Source organism: Scyliorhinus canicula, chromosome 13, assembly GCF_902713615.1.
Source record: "Scyliorhinus canicula chromosome 13, sScyCan1.1, whole genome shotgun sequence".
Lineage (NCBI taxonomy): Eukaryota > Metazoa > Chordata > Chondrichthyes > Carcharhiniformes > Scyliorhinidae > Scyliorhinus > Scyliorhinus canicula.
The window spans coordinates 76,592,597-76,618,629 of NC_052158.1; the positions used below are offsets into that span (position 1 = coordinate 76,592,597).

At 45.7% G+C, this 26,033-nt stretch overlaps 1 protein-coding gene across 3 annotated transcripts in view; it reads right to left on the reverse strand.

Annotated features, from left to right (window-relative positions):
- Positions 1–4,275: 4,275 nt before the first annotated feature.
- Positions 4,276–26,033, reverse strand: part of epha4b (eph receptor A4b) — a 480,535-nt gene continuing 458,777 nt past the window's right edge. For 2 of the 3 annotated variants that reach the window (XM_038815297.1, XM_038815299.1), the window contains 6 exons: positions 20,451–20,512; positions 13,491–13,700; positions 8,466–8,615; positions 6,697–6,890; positions 6,394–6,549; positions 4,276–4,620 (listed from right to left, as the gene is read on the reverse strand). In XM_038815297.1, coding sequence (XP_038671225.1) covers positions 4,506–4,620; positions 6,394–6,549; positions 6,697–6,890; positions 8,466–8,615; positions 13,491–13,700; positions 20,451–20,512 — 887 coding nt within the window. In that variant the 3' untranslated portion in view covers positions 4,276–4,505. Of the gene's footprint in view, positions 4,621–6,388; positions 6,550–6,696; positions 6,891–8,465; positions 8,616–13,490; positions 13,701–20,450; positions 20,513–26,033 lie in introns of all 3 variants that reach the window. The other variant, XM_038815298.1, reaches the window with a different exon arrangement.

Here is a 26,033-nt window from a genome sequence, read left to right on the forward strand (position 1 = left end):
AGAATGTCATGGTGCATTTACACACTAAATGCTAAAGAAAGGAAAGGGTTCAAGGGGAAGAGAGTTCATATAATTTTAGCACAACCCTTCATTTATAGCATGATCTGTGAAGAAAGCAAGTCAGGGCTTTCATTGCTACAGTGAGTTTTGGATCTGAACATCCAATAATGCTTTATAGCCAAAGGAAGCATTTTTGAAATATGCCCATTGTTGTAGTGAGGATGAGAATTAAGCTTGTGTACTGTACATGCTTACTGTGGCTGTTTCATTGTCAGGTTAACCAGTTACATACTTGTATTACAGCCATTTGATTGGCACAGCCCTAAGTATATTATTGAACAAAACTTTATTACACACAGGACAGTTGCTAACCTTGTCCTAACATGAATGTTATTTCGTCACAAATTTGCAAACTTTTCCTATGGCACCACAGCAGTTTTGTTTGGTCAATTCTGCTCTTACTGATGGAACCGGTTCAGTTTAGTCATTTAAAAATTCACAATTATAAACATTCTATACTTTTATATCAGTCACGCTGTACATTTTATACAATATGGTACAATATTCGCTTCCCTCTGTTTTGCTGGCGCCATGGTGCTATTACAAAATGGTAGCACTCGTGCACTTTTCGAAGCTATCAGCCTCCTCTAAGCTGTCTGGAAAGTAAGTTGGCAATTAAACTTTTAAAGCCTGAAACAAGTAAAGTTATGTCTCAGGATATTTCATGTAATCTGTCCACTTTTTTTTAAACCAAGCTATTGAGCCTTTGGAAGCCAGGTGAACACACAGTGAAATCAGTCCATTTGTATGTGGATTGTACCATCCACTGCCTTCTTTACATTATTTGCTACATGTCTTCGCCAAGTCCTCTTCGTTTCATAGCCTGCCATTTGTTCCTTAATTAATGGCAATATTGTTGTTCATGACTCCTTAAAATGGGCATGTCACTTATCTTGAGCACATTCAGCTTCATATTCCGACAACAATAACATAATATGGATGTGCACCACTTGAAAATCACACGTGGGTAACAGATGTGAACCACAAGGTCATCTGATGAAATCTTAATAACACAACCATTGTGAAAAATGTAACAATTGCCAAGCAATCCAATGGGCTTCAGAGCTCTATTCCTTGACCAGAGTGTGCTCAACGTCACCTGCAGTATCGCTCAGTAACTGTTAATATCAATCCAATGCCTTTAATGTGACTTTGTGCATGCACATTTGCATATTATCATTGTTTTAATGCCACGTTGATTTGATTCAAGTGGTAGCTCCTTTTACCTGGGTTGCTGTTTCAAAATTGCTACAAGTCTAAGTGGTGCTTAAATGCAAAGAGTGGTCACTTTCTTGTAAGAGTATTGAAAGTGGTTCATTACAAATCTTTCATTCAAAACATTCTAGCATATGAAGTAAAATGCAATCACTGGTCAATGTCTTTTCCTTTACTGCTGGAAATCTGCAGCGAGTTCTGGCATAAACCTTATGATACCACTGCCATACTCAATTCACCTGAACATAGTATATGATTCTGTTTTTTTGCCTGCCCCCGTTTGCAATCTAGCAGAAGAGGTCACAACAAACACGTGTGCTTCCTGTTGTTGCCATTTCACTTTGTGTTCTTGGAAACAATGATCTACAGGAATAATTTTCACCAGGGGGCTTCCCAATTATGTTTACATAGAAAGATGTCCTCTGTTCATTAGGTACAGCCAACTTGTATACCTATTGTCACTCTACTGATGTCAAACTATAGTAAGCAGTATACATAGAAGAATCTTCACACCCTCTGTCCCACACACGTCTGCACTCTGTCAACATCCTCCCCCACCCCACCCTAACCTGCAACACCACCCCCACCCCTGCAATAGCTTTCAAACTACAGAAATAACAAACTGAGAAAATGTCACACGGAAAACATTATGGTAAGAACATTTTAAACGTTATTGTGTATGATTTTCTATTATGTTTAAAAAGCTTAATATTGATAATGTTCCATAAATGGGCTCAGTGTTAACTTTTACTCAATAATAAATGTAAGGGGTGATTTAATGTAGGTTCGAACATCAATTGGACACTTTTTGTTCATAGATCTATGTTTAGACACAATTTATAGGAAAACTGCAGCATGTATTCAGTGCTTTAATGCACAGAGCAGGAAAGGGGTTTATTCCAAGTTTGAGGCAGATCTCATAATATATTTTTAATAGTCACAAACTGATTGAGAAGGTCTTCTGCACAACAGCAGCAATCCCCATGTTCTGCAGTTCCTAGCTGAAGTCTTCGTCTTTCTGTGGACTCTGCTGATTATACTTTGAGTGGGTGGCTTTGTGCCAATGTAGTGGGCATGGAATAGAGGTTTGGCACTTCCCCCATTGGGGAAGAAAGAGAGAGAGAAAGAGGAAAATGGAAAGCATATGGGACAGGAAGCTATTTCATTCCACGCTCTAAGGCTTTATGATGGCAAAACGGATCAACAGTGTCGGGACCTGGGTAAAAGGTTTATTTGATGCTCTGACGCATGTAGCACAATGAGATGTAAAGGTGTTTAAAAATAAATAAGGGCTGTAACTTCATAATCCAAAGGAGATCATGCCTGAAATGAATGACAGGCTGAGCGAATTCAATCTTTGCAGTTTCCTATTTTCAGTGTCCATTCTCACAGACGTCTCCTTAGATTTGGTAAGGTGTCCAAATTGTTATTAATGAGAACACAAGCCTGAAGCTTGCAAAGTACCAAACAGTCTGCCCACTTCCTTTATCCCCTTGCACTCATTCAACACAAAGTAAAAGGGGAACAGAATATCAAAATAAACTTATGGCACTGCATCATTGTTTAAGTGTGCAATATATATAAAATGTTAACTGTACTCTGCAAAACATTACATATGATAAAGCAGAGTATTGTGCCATACATGCTGGGAAAGTAAGGCAATTCCATAGATGGGAGTTTTAAGTATCAAGGATAAATGATTAGGCTTGTGTTTAATGTTCCAATCAAATATTTCTCTGTCACACTGATTCTAAAGTTACAATTCATTATTGGCATAAAACCAGACTCAAATACAAACAGAATTATTTTCCCTTACTTCTCCTTCTTCAACACTGATGCATATTATGACCCTGGCTCTTCTTTCCATATTTCTTTTAACAGTTCCCTCTCGTGAGCAATTTGTTTTCCAGTTTATTCATTTCACATATTGACGCTGAGCACAACCCGGTGAATCTGGAATCTAAACTGCATTTTGGGGATTTGGTTTCGGATTTAGATTTAAATTCTTTCAATCTTCATTGCAGTGAAGGTTGGGTTTTTTAAAATTCCCTTCTTCATGATCAGTGCTTAGACTTGGCTCAGTCAATTCATATGCCATTTGATTAATGGGAATTGGGAAAATCCTATAATCCACTATAAAATGTTAAGATCCATGCCTGGAGTTGCTCAACCAATAATTCCCAGGTAGGGGAGCATGGAAGCACAAATGGCTAGCACTGTGGCTTCACAGCACCAGGGTCCCAGATTCGATTCCCCGCTGGGCCACTGTGCGGAGTCTGCACGTTCTCGCCGTGTCTGCATGAGTTTCCTCCGGGTGCTCCGGTTTCCTCCCACAGTCCAAAGATGTGCAGGTTAGGTGGACTGGCCATTCTAAATTGCCCTTAGTGTCCAAAAAAGGTTAGGAAGGTTTATTGGGTTACGGGGATAGGGTGGAAGCGAGGGCTGAAGTGGGTCGGTACAGACTCAATGGGCCGAATGACCTCCTTCTGCCTATGTCTATCTTCCTTCCCATTCTTCTTCCTTGGTGTCCTATATCTTCACAGTTTCTTAATTTCAAAATTATTCAAATTTTAATCTACTTAAGGTATGGAAGATGATTCAATCATATTTTCAATTAGGGAGGGTGTGGCCAATGGATATTTGGGGGATTATCCATTCAAGTAGATTTCTGAAATAGATTTCCAGCATATTCCTAATGTTCTGAATGTATCTCCCTCTTAGCAGAGGGAAGCAGGGGGTTCTGGCATCAATGGGCAATGTATGTATTGTATCTGTTGCGCATGTGGGCTGCCTACAAACTGGTTATGATCTTTCAGCAGCCTCCCCAAGTGGGTAGATGAAAAATAAAGAGAACTACAAATAGGAGGTGGAACCTCTATTAGTGGATACTGTAAAGGGTCATCTAGGGTGCCAAAAATCTCTGATTTAGAAACTATTTTCCCTCCATGATTCACTATACCGCCAGGGATTGTGAAGCACATTTCACTTTTTTTCATTTCACTTATCTTTTCCATTCACAAAGGTTAATTTGAATGAAATGGGCCAATAATGAATATTTTGTTGCGTGCAATGACAGCTGCATACTGGATGAATGCCGTGTGTGTGTGTTCTGAAGAAAGGCTGTTTTCTCTTCAGCAGTGAGAAAGGAGCCGTGAAGAAGAGGAAGGAAGCTGAGCACTCGGTAGATTTGTTTCCCCCTAAGAGTCCAGCTCACAGCTTAGTTGCAATTGTTACACTTGAATGTGTGTCCCATGCATCTGGCTGGCCATGGTGTGTAGGTTCTGAATGCTCCAGAGGATCCTTTTCTGGTGCCCGACTAATGTCACTCCAATTCTGCAGAGGTCACTAGAAATTGACAGGAAAAAGGTCAATTAGAGTGACATTTCAAGATATCAGACAGATCATTTCTTCACATGTTTATTCCATGAATGCACTTATTTCGGATAGGGAGACACCAAATGTCAAACTTCGCTCTGAAAGTTTAGGCATATTGTGGCGAGATTTTAGCGCGGAAGAACAACAATGTTGACAGTGGCAATATTGAGAATGAATGCATCTTCAATATATTAATAATATCGAAATGTTGTTTTTTTGTATTGTACCTCATCCCAATAGCCATAACATGCAGCTTCAGGGAAGTGACTGAACCTGTGGTCAATGCAGTTAGCTTTCATGAGACTTCTGAAGGTGCAGGGTAACCCAACAACACATAGGGTCCAGGCAAAGTCTCCCAGAGTGCAAGTGGATGAGGCAGGGTGAGGCAAACGTGTGGACGGATTAGTAACCAAAGTCTTTGAACTGAATGCCTCATAGGATGGGGAGCCAGTGGAGGTCAATGATGAGGTATGGGATAGGTGAGGACAATTAGAATGCAACTGGCAACATTCAAAAGTTTGTAGCGGTCAAAAGGAAAATATGCAGCCATGACTTTCACTGTATGTTCTTTTAATATGCAATATATATTTGGGACTGACTAATCTTGGGGCTGGATTTGTTGGTTCCTCATCTGTATGTGGGGGGGGTGCTGCCCAATGGCCGGAGAATTCTGCCCTCGGTCACTATCCCGGAGGGGAACGGATTGAAGACGATGGGATAGAATATGTGGTTTGGGGTGGGGGATGATTGTTCTCCAATCTCCTGTTGAGAGTGCAGTTGGAGATTGTAAGGTGCCCTATGGAGATTGCAGGTGGTGCTGTGTGGTACCACTAAGGAGAAGAGCTTTTGTGTGCAATTTCTGCTGCACAGTTTAAACTTCTTCATCATGAACACTAAAAATAGCACAGAAAGCTTATATTTACCTTAAATGAAATCTACAGTCAAATTGGAACCCAACAAGAGAAATCTCTTCAAAGGAAAGCCATTTAATTTGAATAATAGGCGCTCATCTATAGAATTTCCATGACAAATGAGCAGTTATGGATGCAATTAAAATGTTCAAATGCACAGTATGTTTCTCAGAAGAAGCAATGAAAAACATACTCTGGCAAACATGTTTGCTAATTGCCAAGGCAGAATATCGAGCCTGACAGTGATTGAGGTTTGAATTATGCTATGGTTTACCAGATGTCCATTTTGAGACTTGGTTGCTCCCTCTGCCAGCTGGTTAACCAACTAATCTCAAAACTCCTTCTCCATATGAGCAAACAGAAATCAGATGGGGGGGGGGGGGGGCGCTAGCAGACCCTCATGCTGACAGATTTCCCCTGAAGAAAGCCAAATCAGAAGGCTTGCCCCTCAGGCCCAATTTAGGTTTAAAACCACATTATATTTTTGCAGTTAATCTTTGCCAGGTTAAAACTGGTCAAAAACTCCTCACTTCGCAGTTTTAGATTCCCTCGCCCTTTTTCCTGTCGCCTTTGTGGAGCTCATTTCCATTTCTTTCCTATTGCGGATTTGACCAAGGAATCACACTGAACTGCATTTGTAATAACGTCAAGTCTGAATAACTGAAGTGGAGAGTGTAAATTTGGGGAATCATAATGTACTGGGAATTAGTTGCAAAGTCAACGGTTAATTTTGGTATCTAATGTGTTAATTAAAAATAGTGCAATTATTCTCTTGGTACCATTTTCGGAATATCTGAAAATCAAAATCATTCATCATCAGCACTTACAGTACCTGCTGTTTATATACACAACAGTATCCAGAGTAGCATAACCAGCTGATGCAAAATTCTCCTTATATTGGCCCATTTTGATACCATCAAGCCATTCGTCTACTGTGGTAATCGTTGACGAGTCTGGAGTACATGGATCCTGCAAGGAATTGCCTGACCTGTGTGCATACATTGATACAAAAATATTGTTTTATGAATAGGAACCAAAACCCTTTCTTAACAGCTCAATACGTGTTTCTTTCGACCTTCTGTTTGGCTTTCGAGGCTAAGCTTTCCATTTCAACATTATGTCCATTAAATCTTACCAAGCCGCGTCGTTGGCTAATGTTTTGAGGCAACTGGGGTTTCGTATCAGCTTGTCGAGAATGTTCACTATCTGCCCGAACTTGGGTCTGTCTCCTCGTGCTTTCTGCCAGCAGTCTAGCATCAGCTGATGAAGGACAGCAGGACAATCCATTGGCGCTGGCAAGCGATATCCCTCATCTATCGCTTTAATCACCTGCAGAGGACACAAAGGTTTTACCCCAGCTTTCAGTTATTAAACATTTTGTCATCTTTGGTTTCTGGTCCTTGTAACAATGCCCAAGGAATTGCATAAAATTAAAGTTGCAAACATTCATAGGCTATAAAATAAAGAGATTACCAGAGTCAATAGACACCGTAACAGGCTCACCTATTGTGTGAGATCTGAATATTCATGAAGTTTTTTTCATGTAAGTATTAACATTCTAATCAGCATTCAGGAAAACTCAGTCAACTCTCAATGGGTGTCTGCAGGCGAACATTCAATTGTAATACAGGGTTCCGCATATAGCCCAAATGAATCATGATTGCAATAGTTTGTGAATTAAAAGAGCCCTGCTCAAAGAGAAACGAACAATCTTGATTTCTTCTACTGTTTTAGCTGAGCATTAACCAACACAATTTTCAGAGTTTCATAATTGGCTCACAAGTTATTTTACAAATTTGGACAGATGAGGAGAGATCACACAGCCTGTGAAAATGTTTTGTGAATGCTTTGGAAATAAACTTTCTTGAGAATGAATTCAGGTTAGTACAAGCTTGTGCAAGCGGTAGCAGTCACCAGTTGTTGGATTGCTTCATCAGGCATACAAAATAATAAGAAAACACACAGTATGGATGGAGGAGGTCAGCTGGCCCATTGAATCTCAACCTCCCAGAAGACTAACTCTCACTTTCCTATTCCAGGATCTAGCTGTCTTTTCAAGGGATCCAGTGTGCAGGTCTTTCCCATCCTTTGTGGGGATTTGTCTGAGCTGATCCCTTTATTCAGCTGTCTATGGTTTGTGAAGTATAAGTGTTCTTGGTAATTAATGGTGCAACTTCCTTTTGACTGAATACAACTTTGAAACTCAGTTTAACATAATGATCCTCTGCATTCAAAATGATCACTTGTTACACAACTATTAAATTGCAGCAAATTAGGCAGGTGCTTCACAAGGACTTTTCTCACTGGAGATGTTTGTCTTCATTGTCTGCCTTCTTGGGAGATTAAGTTCAGGCTCAATCTCTGTTGGTGCTTGATGAGCTAAGGGATAGTTTCCTGGCCAGTGCTCATGGTAACATAGATAACAAATACATTTTTTCAGAGAGGCTCCAATCTATGACCTGCATTCAGCACACTCAGTCTGAGCAATAGTAGGGGGTTACTGTCGCTCTCTGTGTCCCTTGATGAGGGAGAGCAAAGCCAGCTCGAAGTGTCCTCGCCAGTGAACTCTGCTATAGGCACATATGCATCGGCATTGGGTGCAGATAAGATTAGAGTTAGTTCAGCGCACCATCCAGTTCCCTGTCCTCTCAACTCACGACTCTTAAAGTTGGTCACATAAATAATGGACACAGGTTTATGAGACCAGAGAATGATATCGGATTCTCTGCAATATTTCAATACCTTCAGGAAGATGGAAGACAGAAAGCTGACAAATATCAAATCATCAAGTACAATGGCGGCTCTTAGTTGCAGCAATGTTATACAGCATACGCCAAGTTTAAATGAACACTATAGCATTATGTGTAATAATTCTACACCAGAACATGTGTTTTTGCTACTTACATCCTGATTGGACATTTCCCAATAAGGCCTCTCTCCGTATGACATAACTTCCCACATAACAATCCCGTAACTCCATACATCACTGGCTGACGTAAACTTACGGTAGGCAATGGCCTCTGGGGCTGTCCATCGGATAGGGATCTTTCCTCCCTGAAAACACATGCAAGCAGAGTTTGAGATACGGTGAATAAATTCCTTCAAAACAAAGATAATCAAGGTTATCGATTCCTTCTGTAGAATGTCTTCTTTGCCCATGTCAAATTATGATTTTTACAAATAATTATCTTCCTCCATTCAATGAAATCATAGCTGATCTGCCTCAACTCAATTTACACGTTTTAGCATTATATCTGTTACTACCCTTGACCTACAAAGGTTTCTGGAAGCACTTTTGAAAGTTCATGGTCCCAGTACCTACAGCCTTGTGGTGGTGATGTGTTGCAGCTCACTCAGGGATCCGAGTTGCTGTGAAAACATGCACTTTTACATGCATGTTGTAGTCTAGAGCTAAGGATAGTGATGATAGAGGCTCCACTGTTCTTCCCAAGGCATGGCTGACCAGGGCCGAGATCCACTGCTATCCGGCGGGGCAGGCTGGGAATCCTCCGTACCTTCAGGGGCTCGGCTAATGCTGAAGGGCCTCCGCCGGCCGGCGCGGATTGACGCATGCGAGGGAGCGCCAGCGTGTTCTGGCGAGATCCCAGCGCATGCGCAGGGGGGTTCTTCTCCGCGCCGGCAATGATGGACCGTTACAGCAGCCGGCACGGAGGGAAAGAGTGCCCCCACGGCACAGGCCTGCCCGCAGATCGGTGGATCCCCGAGGACTCCGCAGGCCGCCCGCAGAGCCAAGTCCCGCCGGTCAGGACCTTGTTTGATTTACGCCGGCAGGACTGGCTGAAAACGGGTGGCCATTCGGCCCATCGCGGAGCGGGGAATCGCCGGGGTTGGGGGGGTCACTGACAACACCCCTCGACTGGCGCGACGTGATTCCCGCCCCTGCCGAAAAACCGGCGCAGGACAATCCGGCAGCCGGCGTCGGGGCGGGATTCACGCAGCCCCCCAGCGATTCTCCGGCCCAGCTGCCGGGTTCGGACAATCCCTCTCCAGGAATCCGTTCTGTTCTTAACCCCTGCCATTGGCGTATATTGGATGCATTTGTCGGTTGCCTCTGCTGGCGTGAATTGGAAGCAATTCCCAGCCAGCAGGAGGTGTAACCGCTAGGGCCAGAATTAGCACTAAACAGCCTGACAAATTGAAGCTGCTTTTAAGTGCGCCCCTCACCACACATTCATTGCAGCCACGGAGATGGCTCAGAGAAAACATGCCCCCTGATTTTGGGAGACTGACATGGACCCACTCACTGCTCAATACCAATGAGGAGAGGTGGGACTCCCTCTACCTAGGGTGGACTTGACTCTACGGCCCACCCTAGGTAGAAGGATAGCCTCTGCCACCTCCTCCCAGACGCTGTTCAGGGGGATGGGCTTGACTCTACGGCCCACCCTCCTGAACAGCGTCTGGGAGGAGGTGGCAGAGGCTATCAATGCTGCCAGCCTCAACAGGAGACAGCTCATGATCCTGAGGGGTGGGGGTCACTGGTGAGGCCTCTGCCCTGAGGGGGACAATGTGCCAGGGAGGGCTCCAAAGGACAAAATACTGGTGTCTTTTGTTTGGGGTAAACTTTGCTAATCCCTTGCTTCCTCTGCAGTGGGGCTGTGCTTCTGAGGGGTGCAGTGAGGTGTGCCAACACGTGGTGTGCCAGTGATTGAACATGGCCACGCCCATCACCTGATGCCATTAGGGTATTAGGATTTCCAGAGGGGTGGCCTGGGTGGGCTCCCACATCAATAACAATAATAATCTTTTCTTGTCACAGGTATGAAGTTACTGTGAAAAGCTCCTAGTCGTCACATTCCGGCGCCTGTTCGGGCAAGCTGGAAATTGAACCCATGCTGCTGGCCTTGTTCTGCATCTCAAACCAGCTGTCTAGCTCACTGAGCTAAACCAGCTCCTCAACAGAGACTCTCTGAACATTTACAGGACATAGTGAGCAGTCAGCAGTGTGAACAGCCTCGAGCCAATAACCAGAGTGGTGTGTTTAAACCACATACTGCAGCAATGGCAGTCTGACCCAGGTCACCCCGATACAGAGGGCGACACACCGAATCCATAGACTTGGCACCAAGTCATTCATCACTACACCCCCAGGCAGCACCCCCGAGCAAACCTGACAATATTTGAGAGTTTTTGGATATTGTTCAGCCTTTCGCTCCTCCTAAACAGCCACAACACACAGTCCCCTCTTGTAAATCCTTGCACCAATTCACGCCCACGAGGTCTCCACCTGAAAGGGGTGAAGCATGAAGTGTCCAACTCACTCATGAGATTTAAATCCATGCAAATTACATTTTTGCATGGGCCTGTAATTCGTAATAATTCAGAAACCCACGCAGACACAGGGAGAACGTGCAGACTCCGCACAGACAGTGGCCCAAGTCGGGAATCGAGTCTGGAGCCTTGGCACTGTGAAGCAACAGTACTAACCACTGTGCTACCGTGCCGCCATAGAGTCGGGGTGAGGTAAAAACTTCATTAACAATGCCAGCGGGGGACTGGAGCATGGCGTCAGAATCGGCGGCGGGGACAAATCACAATTTTTCACTCTATTCTCCGCCCGATCGCAATTCTCGCTGCCGGTGGTGTGAAGCAAAGAATTCAACAAGTATTATTGACAGTTCCAAGTGGTCTTGCATTGGGGGAGAGGGGGGCATCGGATGGGCTTTTGGGGCAACTCCCTGAAAGGGTTATCCCTTTTGCCCAATGCAAGGTCCACTGTATCAGAGCCAACCTTGCCAGGGCCAGTGTAACTCTTGCCCACGTGATTCCCAGGCCAGAGAACTGGAAAATCAGGCAGGCCCGGAGAATAAGGTGCCCGGCCTGTTAAGTGGATGCAAAGAGGTTTTAATCACCCATTAGCATTCTCCATCTAGCATGGGGGGTGAGCTTCGATACTGACCAGTGGGGGCGCCGAAGCATTAGATACGGTGCCGATCAAGTTTTCTTCACAATGCTGGATTCTCCGCTTCATCGGTAACTCCACTATTGGCAGCATGAGGAGGCGAATTCAGCCCATAGTCTCCCAAATGGCTAACTCCAGCTCAAGTCAAAGGAGCTATGAATACAAATTATTTTTTTCATAAGGAATTAAATGCTTGGAGGAAATATTTGCTTTTATATTGGACTAAGTACTTGAGGGTACTGTTAGTTTTCATTTGTGATTGAATTTTTTAAGAAAATGTTTATTTTTGTAAGATATCACGCACTTGATGAAATGTAAATGTACTGAATGAGTTTTTGAGTGCTTTTTGTTAAATAATGAAGTCTGTAATAGATACTTAGAACTTTATTTCATCTCACAATAGCTCCTGAGATTTTCCCATGGTGGACACTGGGTGAGTTTGCATGGAGCATGTCAGGGCAAAGGGTGGTGGGTGGAGGACATGGGTTGGCATGATTTGGCACTAAGTTGGCATAGGGTGGGTACAGGGCCGGCTCAAGGCACCGGCAACTCGGGCAGTTGCCCGGGGCGCTAGAGACTCGGGTCCCGCGCATGCGCAGTTGGGCCGGTGCCAACCAGCGCATGCGCGGTGGCCGCCCTCCCCCAAGGCGCCCCCGCTCGGTCCGCCCCCCCCCCCGGTCCGCCCCGCTTGGTCCGCCCCCCCGCTCAGTCCGCCCCCCCCCTCGGGTCGCCCCCCCCTCGGGTCCCCCCTCCCCCGCCCTCCCCTCGGGTCCGCCCTCCCCCGCCCCCCCTCGGGTCCGCCCCCCCCTCGGGTCCGCCCTCCCCCGCCGCCCCCTCGTGTCCGCCCCCCCCTCGGGTCCGTCCCCCCCTCGGGTCTGCCCTCCCCCGCCCCCCCCTCGGGTCCGCCCCCCCCTCGGGTCCGCCCTCCCCCGCCCCCCCCTCGGGTCCGCCCCCCCCTCGGGTCCGCCCCCCCCTCGGGTCCGCCCCCCCCCGCCCCCCCCCCCTCGGGTCCGCCCCCCCCGCCCCCCCCTCGGTTCCGCCCCCACCCCTCGGCCCCGCCCCCGCCCCTCAGCCCCCCCCCCCCCCCCCCAAGGGCGCCGAAGTTCAGCTTGCCCGGGGCGCCAGCAACCCTAGGGCCGGCGCTGGGTGGGTAGATCAGAGGGACATGGGGTGGGTAGATCAGCGGAGGCTGGCAGTGTAGGGTTTGAGGGGACATGTAAGTGGGTAGAGGGGCACAGTTTGGCATGGAGTGTAGAGGATCGCCATGAGACATGCATAGACTCCTGTAAATCTCCATCTCCGAGAACAAAATTTCAAAGATCTGGGGCACTTTCCCCCAAGTCGGATGGACTTGCGGTGTTCGGAATTCCAACTCTGCTCGCAACTCTGGAGTGAACAGTCAGCCCTATGGCCACGGCATGTTTCCAGGATTGAATGAATAATTATAATTCGCAAAAATTAAACATTTATAAAAAGTTTGTAATTAATTGAAGGTTCGTACTTCCATATTCCAGTTGGGCCACAAATCTCGTGGGTCTTTATCTTTGAGCATTCTAAGCTGCAGAGAGCACTTTTGAGACTATCTGGAAATCATATCCTCTGCACTAAAAATAATTTAGAGACTTTGCAGGGATCAAAGTCGAAAGAAAGAAAGAGAGAACTTGCATTTAGGGAGCAGCTTTTGTGACATCAGAACAACCCAAAACACTTTGCAGAGTTGTATTGCTCTTCAAATAACATCAGTTCCTTTAGGTCCGCCTGAGACAGGCTCAGTTTAACATCTCCCGCAGAAGACGTCATCTCCACCAGTGCAGGTCCCCTTCCCTACTGCACTGGGAGTGTCGACCTAGATCATGATGCTTAAGGGAGGCTTGAGTTTGAGGCCAGCATTTTCTAACTCAGAAGCAAGAGTATTACCACTGAAGCAGGGTGAACAATAAACCGTTAATATAGTTCAGGTGTTGACTTTGACGTGCTAGTGAACGCTGCTTGATATGTTCACTCACCCTAGTTGTATAGGCCGCCTCTGGGTCATCCTCCAGCACTCTGGACAACCCAAAATCAGAGACCTTGCAGACAAAATTGCTGTTCACTAGAATGTTCCTCGCTGCAAGGTCCCGATGTATGTAGTTCATGTCTGAAAGGTATTTCATTCCTGAGGCAATTCCTCTAAGCATTCCAACCAGCTGAATGACTGTGAATTGTCCATCACGTTTCTGAATATAAACATAAAACATTATTAAATCAATTTGATTGGCTCATTAGGTACCTACCCTCTGTGAAAGGAATAAAACCAAATCAGAAGCAGAATCAAACCACAAGGAGTCAAATACAGACGTGGTATGAACAATAAATGTCTGCTGACTTGAATACAGCAGGGGTTCTTCACCGCCCAGCTTGGAGCTGACTTCCTATTATATCCTGATAGAATCACACAACACATCTATTTATAATGGGAGTTTCAGTTTGAACAGAATAGAACATTGCTGCAAAGCCATAAAGCGAGTCTCTCAGGGTATGAAGTCTTGCATAACAGTCCACTTCAATACTGAGTCTGGGGAAAAAAATTGTTGCAGAACCCTTGAGGATATTAGTTGCTTCTGTACAAGGAGGGGAAATATTCAGAAGGAAATTAAACTGAGCAGGTGAAATGAGTGTTAGTATCCCGGACGAGAACCTAACAATTTGCAATTTGTAAAACTGTGAGGAAAGGATACTTTGCCACAGGAGAGATAACACTGGCCAATAGGTATCGTTTATGTTAAAACAAACTTTTAAACTAAACACAGAATCAAATTAGCAACAAAGTAACAACTTTACAGTTAAAACAGTTCTTACCTAAAATGAAAATCTTTAACTTACTCCCTATACCTGCAACTACATATATATATTGAATGAAATGAAATGAAAATTGCTTAGTGTCACAAGTAGGCTTCAAATGAAGTTACTGTGAAAAGCCCCTAGTCGCCACATTCCGGCGCCTGTTCGGGGAGGCTGGTACGGGAATTGAACCGTGCTGCTGGCCTGCCTTGGTCTGCTTTAAAAGCCAGCGACTTAGCCCTGTGCTAAACCAGCCCCAATTATTCCAATTAAACAAACCAATATGGTTCAAAGACCACTTATAAAGTTATCATTACGATTTACTTGCTTTTCTCTGTGCAAAGACCTTAAAGAGAACTTTTTAGGAGCCAGCTGAAGACCTTTCTTGTCAGACTAAAATCCTATGGCAAACTGCAACTCCAGGCAGACCTGGCTCCACCCCTTAATTACATCATTAGGCATTTTTCGATCTCCTCCCTCTAAAAAGTCCCATGACTTGTTTATCTAGGACTAAACATCATCCCTCATAAATTATCTACACCCAGGGATCCTTCAAAATCAAAACAATGTTCCATTAGCCATCTATCTGTAAACAAGTAAATGCTTAAAAATCAATGATTACCTCACTTTTATGACCCATAATCACAGCTTCAGCAGACATACTGCCTGTATGTATCTTAAACCAAGGTCTTTAATAACATTACTGCAACAAATATAAAATACAATAACAATTTTGTACCTTCATCACATGAGCATTACCTATCATTTGTTGTAGGGTAGCAATTGGCTCAAATTATGAACTGTTGCTTTACCTTCTTTTAATTTAATTTTAACAGATTCCATGCATGGCAGTTTCAGTTAAATGACTGATAACTTGAGACTTCTGTCTCTGGACTTCACTCTTGCCAGCCAAGTCCTTTGCCACATGAACACTATTTTCTGGAGTCCTATTTTCAAATCCTTCTGTTTCTCCTCACAGAGGCTGCACCTTTAACCAAATATTGGGTCAACCCCCTCCTGACCCCTCCTTCTCCAGCTCAATTTTTCACATGGCTATCTGGGGCACCGCGAGATATTCTTTACTATAAAAGCTCTACATAAAGACAACATGGTAGTCATATTGTAAATAAATGGCAGATACCTATAACTGTTCAGAGTGTAATTATTATGAAGCTGTGTTCAGGTCACCTTAGCCTTGATTTGATTGTTTTTTCTTCTGCACAAATCATTCTGTATTCATTTAAAGAATACACCAAGAAAGATCAAAATGAGAAATCTGCATTGCTAGGGATGATGTAAATAAGAGAATGCTGCTTCACATGCAATAAGCTACAAAGTGGTGTACAATATGTCGACTTCTCAGAATTGGCCTTAATTCTTGAATGTCAGAGTGGATAAGCTGTAGGGTAGCTGCACCTGGCAGCCAATATTTCTAAGCTAGACAAGCTTCACAGGTAATCAAGAAGCCAGGATATAGTTAGCTTTACAGGCAGATAAAACTGCCATTTGCAGACATATTCCTTAATTTGTTCAGAGGATAAGAGCCTCACTGGTAGGCCCAGTATTTGTTGTCCTTCCCTAAATTACACACTGTGCACAACACACACAGTTTATCCAACACATATCATCCTGAACATCTCATAAGTACACAATATTACTGAATATGCAAAAATCATTGAGTGTGATTCTTCACAGCTGATACCACTGGAAACTCCCACCTACCATCACTTAACTGAACCAAGTAAATCCCAAGGGAACTGACCCAACTGAGCTAAGGAAATCTCAGTGACTGGCAGACCTTGCGGGCTCCTGTGCGTCTCCCCACTCCCGACGGAATCAAGTAGTCCCTCGAGTGCCAGAAACCAGTCTCCTAGCCATCTCATTATTTATCTTTCCATTGTAAATGACCAAGTAAATGAAAGGGGTCAAGCACAAGGAACAGATGGTAGTACAAATGTGATAGAAATATGGGCTTGGCTGAATGAAAATACATAGGCTGATTTCATGTGATGATTCTCAATGACGGAGGAGCCATTGATCAATTTTCATTCATGAATAAATTACAAAATCTATAATCATTACTCAGCTAATAATGCAAAGTCTTGCATATGAAATTATACTGAATTATACTGATTAAATTTCTAAAGCACATTATTGTGAGTTATTTAAGATTAATTTAGGACTCAAATTCCATTATTTAAATTGCAGTTCTGTTTTTACATCTTAAATTGCCAACCAAGTTTCCTGCATCATCTTCCTGCATCAACACAGAGGGCAAGTCCATCTTCTCACAGGGATTCCTGCATCCCCTTCATCTAAAGCAGCAGCCTACCATTCAACTGAGCCAAGTAAACCTGAGTATACCCCCATCTGCACTTCGCCCAAATGAGACAAGGGGCAGGATTTCCCACCCAAGGAGAATCAAATGTACAAAGGACTCGGATGACCCTGCAAACCCAATCCCAAACCCTTCGCCAATACAGATAAGTGACTGTGTCACCGGAATTCTAGATTTCTGGAACTCTTTTCACTCCTAAGTTAGACAAGCCTCAGACTTCATATAATACCCCAAGGAGGCACTGAAGTAATAGTACTGAATTCAACATCTGTTTGGGGTGCCAAATGTCATAAATTCAAATAGGCTCTCTCGAAGTAGACTTGCAACAGAAGTTATTGTTTGATTTGAGATTGATTTTGGGAGTCACATAAAAACTAGTAGGCCTCACTCTTGGATTTGAGTGGTTAAAATTCCTTTCCTGACCTCTTCAGCTTATGCTCTCTTGCATATGTCTTCAGAATGCAGTTGGTTTTTGGAGCTGTGTAGTTTATTTTTATTTTGAATGACTGTTTAATTGGGTGGCTGTGATGCAATGGTAATGTCACTGGACTAGTAATCCAGAGGCCTGAACTAATGCTGTGGGGACATGGGTTCAAATCCTACCATGGCAGCTGGTGGCATTTAAATTCAATTAATTAAACCTGGAATAAAAATCGAGAATAACCAACCTGCTTCACTAATGCCCCATTAGGGAAGGAAATCTGCCATCCTGGTCTGGTCTGTATGTGACTCCAGACCCACAGCAATGCGGTTGACTTTTAACTATCCTCTGAGTGGTCAAACAAGCCACATAATTGTTTCAAACCGCGACAAAGGGCTAAATTCTCTGTATCGCGCTACTGGTAGCAGAGTTACCGATGAGGCGGAGAACGCAGCGCTAGTGAAGAAAAGGGGATTGCCTCCGTTTCCGATGTTCAGGCCCCTCCCCCCCACTGGCATCGGGATCAAGGTTTGCACCTCGCAGGACATCCACGGTATTCCCCGGGCCCGCATGATTTTCCAGTCCTCTAAGCCAGGAATCATGTGAGCGAGAATCACTACTGCTCCTGACAAATGTGCACCTTGCGTGGTGGACCTCGCTGTGGGCCAAGGGAATAGCTCTCCAAGGGATTGGCCCTCAAAGTCCATCTGAGGGCCCCCCACCCTCCCAACAATGCAAGACCTGACTACCCCAACCACACCAGACTCCCACATGAGAGACAATCTAAATAAGAAGACCCCTCCAGAAACCCCTTAAATAAAGAGAATACCACCCCCCCATGGAGACCTCCTAAATATGGAGACACCCCACAGACCCACCAGAATATGGTGACACCCACAGACCCCCAAAATATGGGGACACCTACAAACCCCAAGAATATGGAGAGCCCCCCCCCCCCCCCACACACACACACACACACACCAATCACCCAGAAAAGAGACTCCTGTTAGGAAACCCCCAGAAAAGAGACCTGTCAGGCAGCCCAGAAGAGTGGCCCCAATTATGAAGCTCCCCAGAAAAGAGACCTCTGCCTCTGTCAGTAAGCACCCCCCCCCCCCCCCCACCCACCTCCCCACTCCAAGAAAAGAGACCTTGGAAGCTAGACAGTAGTCCAGACAGAGTCAATGAAAATAATTACTGTTGTAACATTCGCCTAAGCAATACACCTGTTGCCTCAGACATAGGAAGCACCACATGTCAATTCGTGGAAAGAGAAAACCAGTCAACTGGGTTTAAACCCCCTCAGATCCTTGATCTGCACGCCATTCATTCATTTGATACCCATTTTACTGGGCTGTGATTGACAGCTTCCACACACCCCAACTGTCAGATGAATTGCTCCATTCATTTCCGTTCACAGTTGAGTAACTTTGAAGTGCTAACCCTAACCCTAACTTTGAATGTTTATAAACATCAAACTTTGATTGACAGTTCCTGGACCACTTTGAACAGAATTAAGTGCTTTCCAATTACCTTCCTTCACGGTTGAGTGATTTTGAAGTGGTCAGCTAGAAATTAATAGCAGGTAATTCTGTTTGACTGGTCCAGATGCTGTTAATCAAAGCTTCATGTTCATAAACTTTGCAGTTAGAGCACTTCAGACTTACTCAACCGTGAAGGAAGAAGAATGGAACAACCCTGATGGGAGATGAATGGAACATCGAATGGTGAGAATTGCAATATGGGAGCGGGGGTGGCCAGCGTGGGACCACGCTATCGGACAGCCTGCTCAAAATTGCGGCCTGATAGCAGGAATCCCTTGGGAATCCCTTGCAATCCTCTCCACTCAGGCCGAAAGAGTGGGAATCTCCCAGTGGAAGTGCAAATGAGTTGCAAATCAGCTCTGGTGGGAAAACATAGTCTCCCAAACAGAGAGTTTCGCCCAAGTAACTCATTTCCACGCAGCACTAGCAGGCAGGGATGAGCAATAAATGCTGGTCAGCCTGTATTGCCCACATCCTAAGGACGCGATTCAGCAGATTTTAAACTAAGTCTGCTTTCGGGCTGAACTTGCCAGCAGGAACCGCTCGCTGCTCACAGATCGGGGAGTCATTTTGATCGGCAACCCCGATCTTCTCTCCCACGCCCTTTCAGGCCCTCCCCCTCTTTCTTCCTGCCCCACAGCCCTACCAACGCTCCTGTGAACTCCCCCTCAACCATCTTCCAATTCTCAAGGCCCCCGGCCCGACGTGTGGCAGTGCAAACCTGGCACCTGGGCACCTTGGCACTGCCATCCTGGCACCCTGGTCATGCTACTTCTGCGCCTTGGCAGCACCAAGGTGCCCAGGTGCCAAGGGAGGTGCCAGTTTACGACCCTGCCTTGTCCACGACAACCCAGTGGGTCTCTATCAGACTGCTGGACCCCCCAAGGTGCCGTTATGCCTGGTTCATGTTTGTGTGGAGCAGGACTAAATGGCGCCCTGGCGAGGTCTTGCAAGCATGGCCGTTGTTTCCCGGGTGCTGGGTGAATCTGGTGTCCAGATATTTAAGTGAGTATTTAGGCTCATTTAAATATGCAGATCTGGATTTCACCCAGTGAGGGGCAGGGCAGGTCGTGTGACTCGCAATCGGACCGGTGTCTGGCGTAAAGCCCAATTTGGGCCCTTGCACGAATCACCCTGTGTGCCTGGATCTGCGCCAGGTGCGACGGCGTCACTGAATTGTGTCCGAAATATTTATTCATTTGAATTTTGAACAGTGAAAAGGCATGGGGATTATTCACATTTAAAGCTTGGTAATCCTAGAGCAATACCTGTGTCCTAAATTCTTTGGGGTGGGGTTGGGGAGGGGGCAATGAGGCTGACTATAACATCCAAGGCTTCTTTCCCCCTGCTGTCAGTTGTGAAACTGTGAAGAACCTCGCCGGACAGCATATAAAGCAACCAGAAACAAAACTGAACTGGGCATAACCATCTATGAGGCAACACTCAAACCTGTCACTGGGCATCTGTGAGGCAGCAATCATCAATTAATGAAAGCAATTCCTATATTGAACAAAAGGGGAAAAGGCTGAATTCATTTTATGTCACCTTCTAGACAATTGTAACATCCGCACCATTGCGGGGTAACGTTTAACAGTTACCATGCAATATTGACATAAGCCAATGTCACGCAGAATTCAGGAAAGCAGCTAGGCAATGAAGGAAAGTGTATGCATATTTAAACATTCTTCTTGATGAGAAAGTTAAACCAAGAACAAAACTGCTCATAACAATTCACCTTCATTTGTTTTAAGTGCCTGAGCAAAGTCTTGTCTCTCCTTCGGGTGGATCATTATCATTTCAATAATAACAAGTGCCACATTATTAATTATAAATCAGGCCCTACCCTCAGAAACGAGTCGAGAGATCCATTTTCCATGTATTCCGTTATTATCATCACAGGTTTGCCTAAAAGAGGGAAAAAAAGAGCAGTGATTATAGTGGAGTACAAAATGATGGTTTGGGCTCATTTTATTGTAAGTCAGTGAGACATTGTAGTCATCATATGACATGTGTCCAGTACTCACCAGATTAGGTTCAGAATTGACGATGTTGAATGGGAATTTATCACTAGATAAAGCTCCAAGTGACACTGTATTTACAATTTACTGAAGCCTCTGGTAAAATGGACTAAATTGCGGATCCTAAGCCCAGGACACCTTTTTAATCTGATACCCGCACATTCAAAACTCACGTCTCTACCTAGTTCTAGTTTGAGACAAAAATACATTTGTCAAGTTGTAGTGATGTCAATGGTCCAAAACAATTCAGAAGACATCGCCAAAATCAATTCCTGGAATTGCAGGGTACAGGGAACAGCAGGGTAGCATGGTGGTTAGCATAAATGCTTCACAGCTCCAGGGTCCCAGGTTCGATTCCCGGCTGGGTCACTGTCTGTGTGGAGTCTGCACGTCCTCCCCCTGTGTGCGTGGGTTTCCTCCGGGTGCTCCGGTTTCCTCCCACAGTCCAAAGATGTGCGGGTTAGGTGGATTGGCCATGCTAAATTGCCCGTAGTGTCCTAATAAAAGTAAGGTTAAGGGGGGGTTGTTGGGTTACGGGTATAGGGTGGATACGTGGGTTTGAGTAGGGTGATCATGGCTCGGCACAACATTGAGGGCCGAAGGGCCTGTTCTGTGCTGTACTGTTCTATGTTCTATAACTATGGAGCTGTTCAAAAACCCCGCAGTGGAGACCCTCTGCGATGCCATAAAACCAACTGGATCAACAATCCACTTTGCATTTGTACAGATGTGACTCAAAAACCACAACTAAGGTAGTCTTGGGTATCAAAGATGTGATACAGCGTTGGACTAGGGTGGGCACATTAAGAAGTCTTACAACACCAGGTTAAAGTCCAACAGGTTTATTTGGAATGACTAGCTTTTGGAGCGTCTCTCCTTCATCAGGTGAGTGAAGAGGTAGGTTACACAAACACAGCATATATAGACAAAGCCAATGATGCAAGATGATACTTCCAATGCAAGCCTTTTGTCTCCTGATGAAGGGGCGACGCTCCAAAAGCTAGTGATTCCAAATAAACCGATTGGACTTTAACCTGGTGTTGTAAGAATTCTTCTTGGGTATCAAACATAAGTTCATTGTGCAACATATTTAAATACAAAATACTCTTGACACACAAGAGACACTGGGTAGTCTGCTGATCAGCATCGGCTATTAAGCATTTCTGATATTATTTGAGTTTTATATTCAATATCTTAACCTTTTTAGATTCAAAACACTAGGGGAAGTGAACATCCCCAGGCAAGGGGAGATACGTCTGCGTGTGTGTGTGTGGGGGGGGGGGGTATCCCAACCTCTTCTGGGTTTCACTGTGGTGGGTTTAAAGGTGAGCAGGAAACCCCATTAGATCTTTTGGTTCAGTAAGTAAGGCACTTAAAGAACGAGAAATGTAATCCTCAATCTCAGAATTCCGAGGCAGGATACTTATTTCTACATCTGCTAGCAACTTGGTTTGGGATACAAATCGAGGCCAACAGCACGGGTTCAGATACCGTACAGGCTGAAGGTCCTACCTTCTCAACCTTGCCCCTTGCCTGAGGTGTGGTGATCCTCAGGTCAAACCACCACCAGTCAACTCTCCACATCAAAGAGGAAAGCAGCCTATGGTCATCTGGAACTATGGCGACTTTATTTTATCTTTGACAAAATGGATACATCATCCTGCTTACCCTCCTCGATTGGTCGGGAGCCCTGAGGTGGAATGCTAATACTATGGCCCAGTTCCCACCTGGGTTCCCAACCTGCAAGAGGTTAAAATTAACCCCAATGTTAATCCTGCGAATAAGTCCACACAATTCCATCCATCACTTGCACTATTCAATCGAAGATTCAGGAACTAGGGGTTAAATTTCCACAGAAGCTTTTCTCATTATTCATTGCACCTTCGAAGAGCTACAGAAACCCTGGAGAAATGCTGGAATGGTTTCAGTGAATCTTGTGCCAGTTTGATGGGAAGAAATCCTGTGGAAACCAACCCCTCTGAGCACATCTGAGTGAACATCTGAGTGTTCAGGAGACCCAAGTTTTGATTCAAGAAGCCAATGAAGGACAATTGTTAGAGAAGTAATGATAGCTTGCCACCCATTATATCTAATTTGCTTTCTCATGTATGGGATGATTCTGCCAGTGACATCTAGTGGGAGGACAGTAGTATTGCATATTTTTAAAAAACCTCTCAGTAACCTCGATTCATAGTTTTCGTGTTTTGTATGATATCCGATTGACTAGTTTATTATCCATTTCCCATTCCTGATCATGGCAAAAATAATCATATCATAATTTTTAAGGGATAACAGCTTGAAAAAAAATCATAGCTGGGTAGCACAGTGGTTTGCACTGCTGCTTCATGGCGCCGTGGATCCGGGTTTGATCCTGGCCCCGGGTCACTGTCTGTGTGGAGTTTACACATTATCCCATTTCTGCCTGGGTCTCACCCCCACAACCCAAAGGTGTGCAAGCAGGTGGATTGGCCACGCTAAATTTCCCCTTAATTTGAAAAAAATAATTGGGCACTTTAAATTTATAAAAAGAAAACAAAATCATAGCAAATATTTCCTACTGATGTTCCAATTTGTAATATTCTTTGCATGTCCATGGTTTTATGGTCCCTTGCTGACCTGTTTGAAGGCCGGGAGGCTTGTAAGAAGCAGCATGTGTGTTTCCCGCCCACCCTTTACCTGTCTCTCATTTTAACGTGGGTGGGAAAGATTTCCGGCAGCCCCACCATCCTTCGACCTATTGAGGCTTTTAAGTGGGCAATTAATGGCCACTTAAGGATGTCATTCTGCTCCCGTTGCTATTTTACGCATGGCAGAGAGAGCCTCATGTCAAATGCATAGCCTGGCCTTTATCAAGGGCTTGTGTTGGATAAGGGGGCTGGGTTAGGATTCAACAACTGTTGAAATTATCCAGATTTATTTGCGTGCTATTAACAGCCTTGCACGTTGACAGAGAATGTTTCTGGTTTTGGTTGATGTTTTTCTTCTGAAGTTGAAAAGGCAAATTGTATACACTTAACAAAGAACTTGTGAGATAATTTACATGGTTATTTGTTTTAGTGACATTGGTTAGCAATAATCGTTGGCTGGAATAACTTCCCTGCTCTTCAAGTATCTTTTACATCCAATTGCGGGGCCAGGTGGGGTCTTGGTTTAACATCTTGGGCGCGATTCAGCCCACTGAGGCTTCACTTAAGAGCGATTTCCTGCTGGCGAGCTGAAAAAAGCGTTGCGACAGCTGCACTGATTCCGGGACCGTTGGGAGCTTGCAGCCATGCCGGGAAACATGGCGCCAGCCGTGCGCAGATCCGGCCTGCCAAATAATGACCCCCGGTAACCGTCATGGCTCCTGGACAGTCCCACAGCTGGACACAGTCTAAAGCCGCCATGCGGGGTCGATGCAAAAAAATAGCTTAACTGTTCCGCGCCATCGGGAACTCGGCCCATCAGCGGCACAGCATCGGGGGAAGGCCTCAGGTCACGTCCTGAGGCCGACCCGACGGCATGTGGCGTACTCTTAGAGTTCGCCATTTTTGAGGGGGCGGAGCATGGCAAAAACGGCACTGCCCCCGATTTCGATGCAAACGGGGATTCTCCGGCAGATCGCTGAACGCGATTCTGCCCCGTTCCTTCATTTCCCTTTCAGGGCACCTGCCCCTCCCCCTGCCGCTTTACTGACCCCCCACCCTCACAGCCCCCCAACCTTGAGGAGGCCTCTGGGAGCCCCACCTCATCCTCCCTCTGATTGGCAAGACCTCCCAGATCTGACCCCTGACAATGCCAACCTGACACCTGGGCACCATCCTGGAAGACCCCCCGAGGTGCCGTTATGCCTGGCCCATCCTTATGTGGACCAGTAGTTACCGGCACCCTGGTGAGGACTCACAGGCACGCCCGTTGAATCCAGGGCATCAGGTGACTCTGGCATCTGGATACTTAAATGAGCCACAAATTAATTTAAATATGCAGACTTAGATCTCGCCAAGTGAGGGCAAGGTCCAGGTTGTGGTGGGTGGAGCGAGTCGGGTGACACAACACCCACGCAGTCCTGAACGCCCCCTGGCATTTTACTATCATCCAGCTTCCTAGTTGGCCATGGGGGACTGCTAATATCCAAAACGTCTGACCTGGAAGCTTGAATGCTACCACTGAGCCAAGGCTGACAAAGGAAATGGACTCATTCCTCCTTCCTCATTTCACACCTCCTTAAGTACAGAACTGGATTTTTTTGCTTCTGATCAGTTAGGATTTTATCTTGGAATAGATGCTGCTCCCCACCACAGCAAATTGTTTGAAAATCTGAGCTGGAATACTCTGGCTGTTGGAATTCTCTTTTCCCACTGGCAGCGCACCCCCGCCCGCAGGTTTCCTGGCTGTGTTAGATGGCCTGAATGGGAATTCCCATTGACAAGAGGCAGGAAGAGAGAATGCCACCGCCAGTGAACAACGCACTGCTGAGGGGAAGCCCGCCCTCATCTCCCAATGGAATAGTCACTGGACCACCAGAGAAATGGACACGCTGCATTGAAAGTTACTACGAGGCCATCATCTGAACTGGATGCATGGAATACAAGGTGAAAAGCAGAGATTAGTTGAATTCAAAGCCCTTGTCCAATTGGCAGACATCATTTTCACACACCGACTCCAGCTTCTTATCAGTTATAATGCAGAATAGTATTACAAACTCATGGGCGCGATTCTCTGCCCCCCACGCCGGGTGGGAGAATAGCGGGAGGGCCTCCCAACATTTTTCACGCCCTCCCGCTATTCGCCCCCCCACGCCCGACCCACACCACGAATCGCCGATTCTCCGAAGCTGATGGGCCGAGCGGCTGGGCCTTCACGCCCGTTTCAACACGGCAGCAAACGCACCTGCTCGCTGCCGTCGTGAAACGGGCGCCAGATGCCCGTTTGGGGCATCTGGGGGCCCGATTGGCACGGCAGTACCACAGCCGGGCCAACGGGGGCATAGGCCCGCGATCGGTGTCCACCGATCGCGGGTCTGTGCGTCCATAACGGACGCACTCTTTTCCCTCCGCCGCCCCGCAAGATCAAGCCGCCACGTCTTGCGGGGCGGCTGAGGAAAAAGACGCCAACTGCGCATGCCAGCGTGACGCTTGATGTACGGCCGTGACGCACGGGGCCGCGCTCCTAGTCCCGCCCGGGGGGGAGAATCGGCCTCAGAAGTGGGCGTGAAGGCTGCCGTGGGTCACGGCCTGTCCCACGGCAGCCTTTACGATTCTCTACATTTGCGGAGAATCTCGCCCATGTTTAATCTGGCTTCTAATACTCTGCATTGTAACTGATAAAAAGCATAGTTATCAAGCTGTGGTACAAAAAGTATAGAACTCTCCTAACAGGATCACATTTAAACCATTGCCACCATGTAATAAAATTTAAGATCATACCGT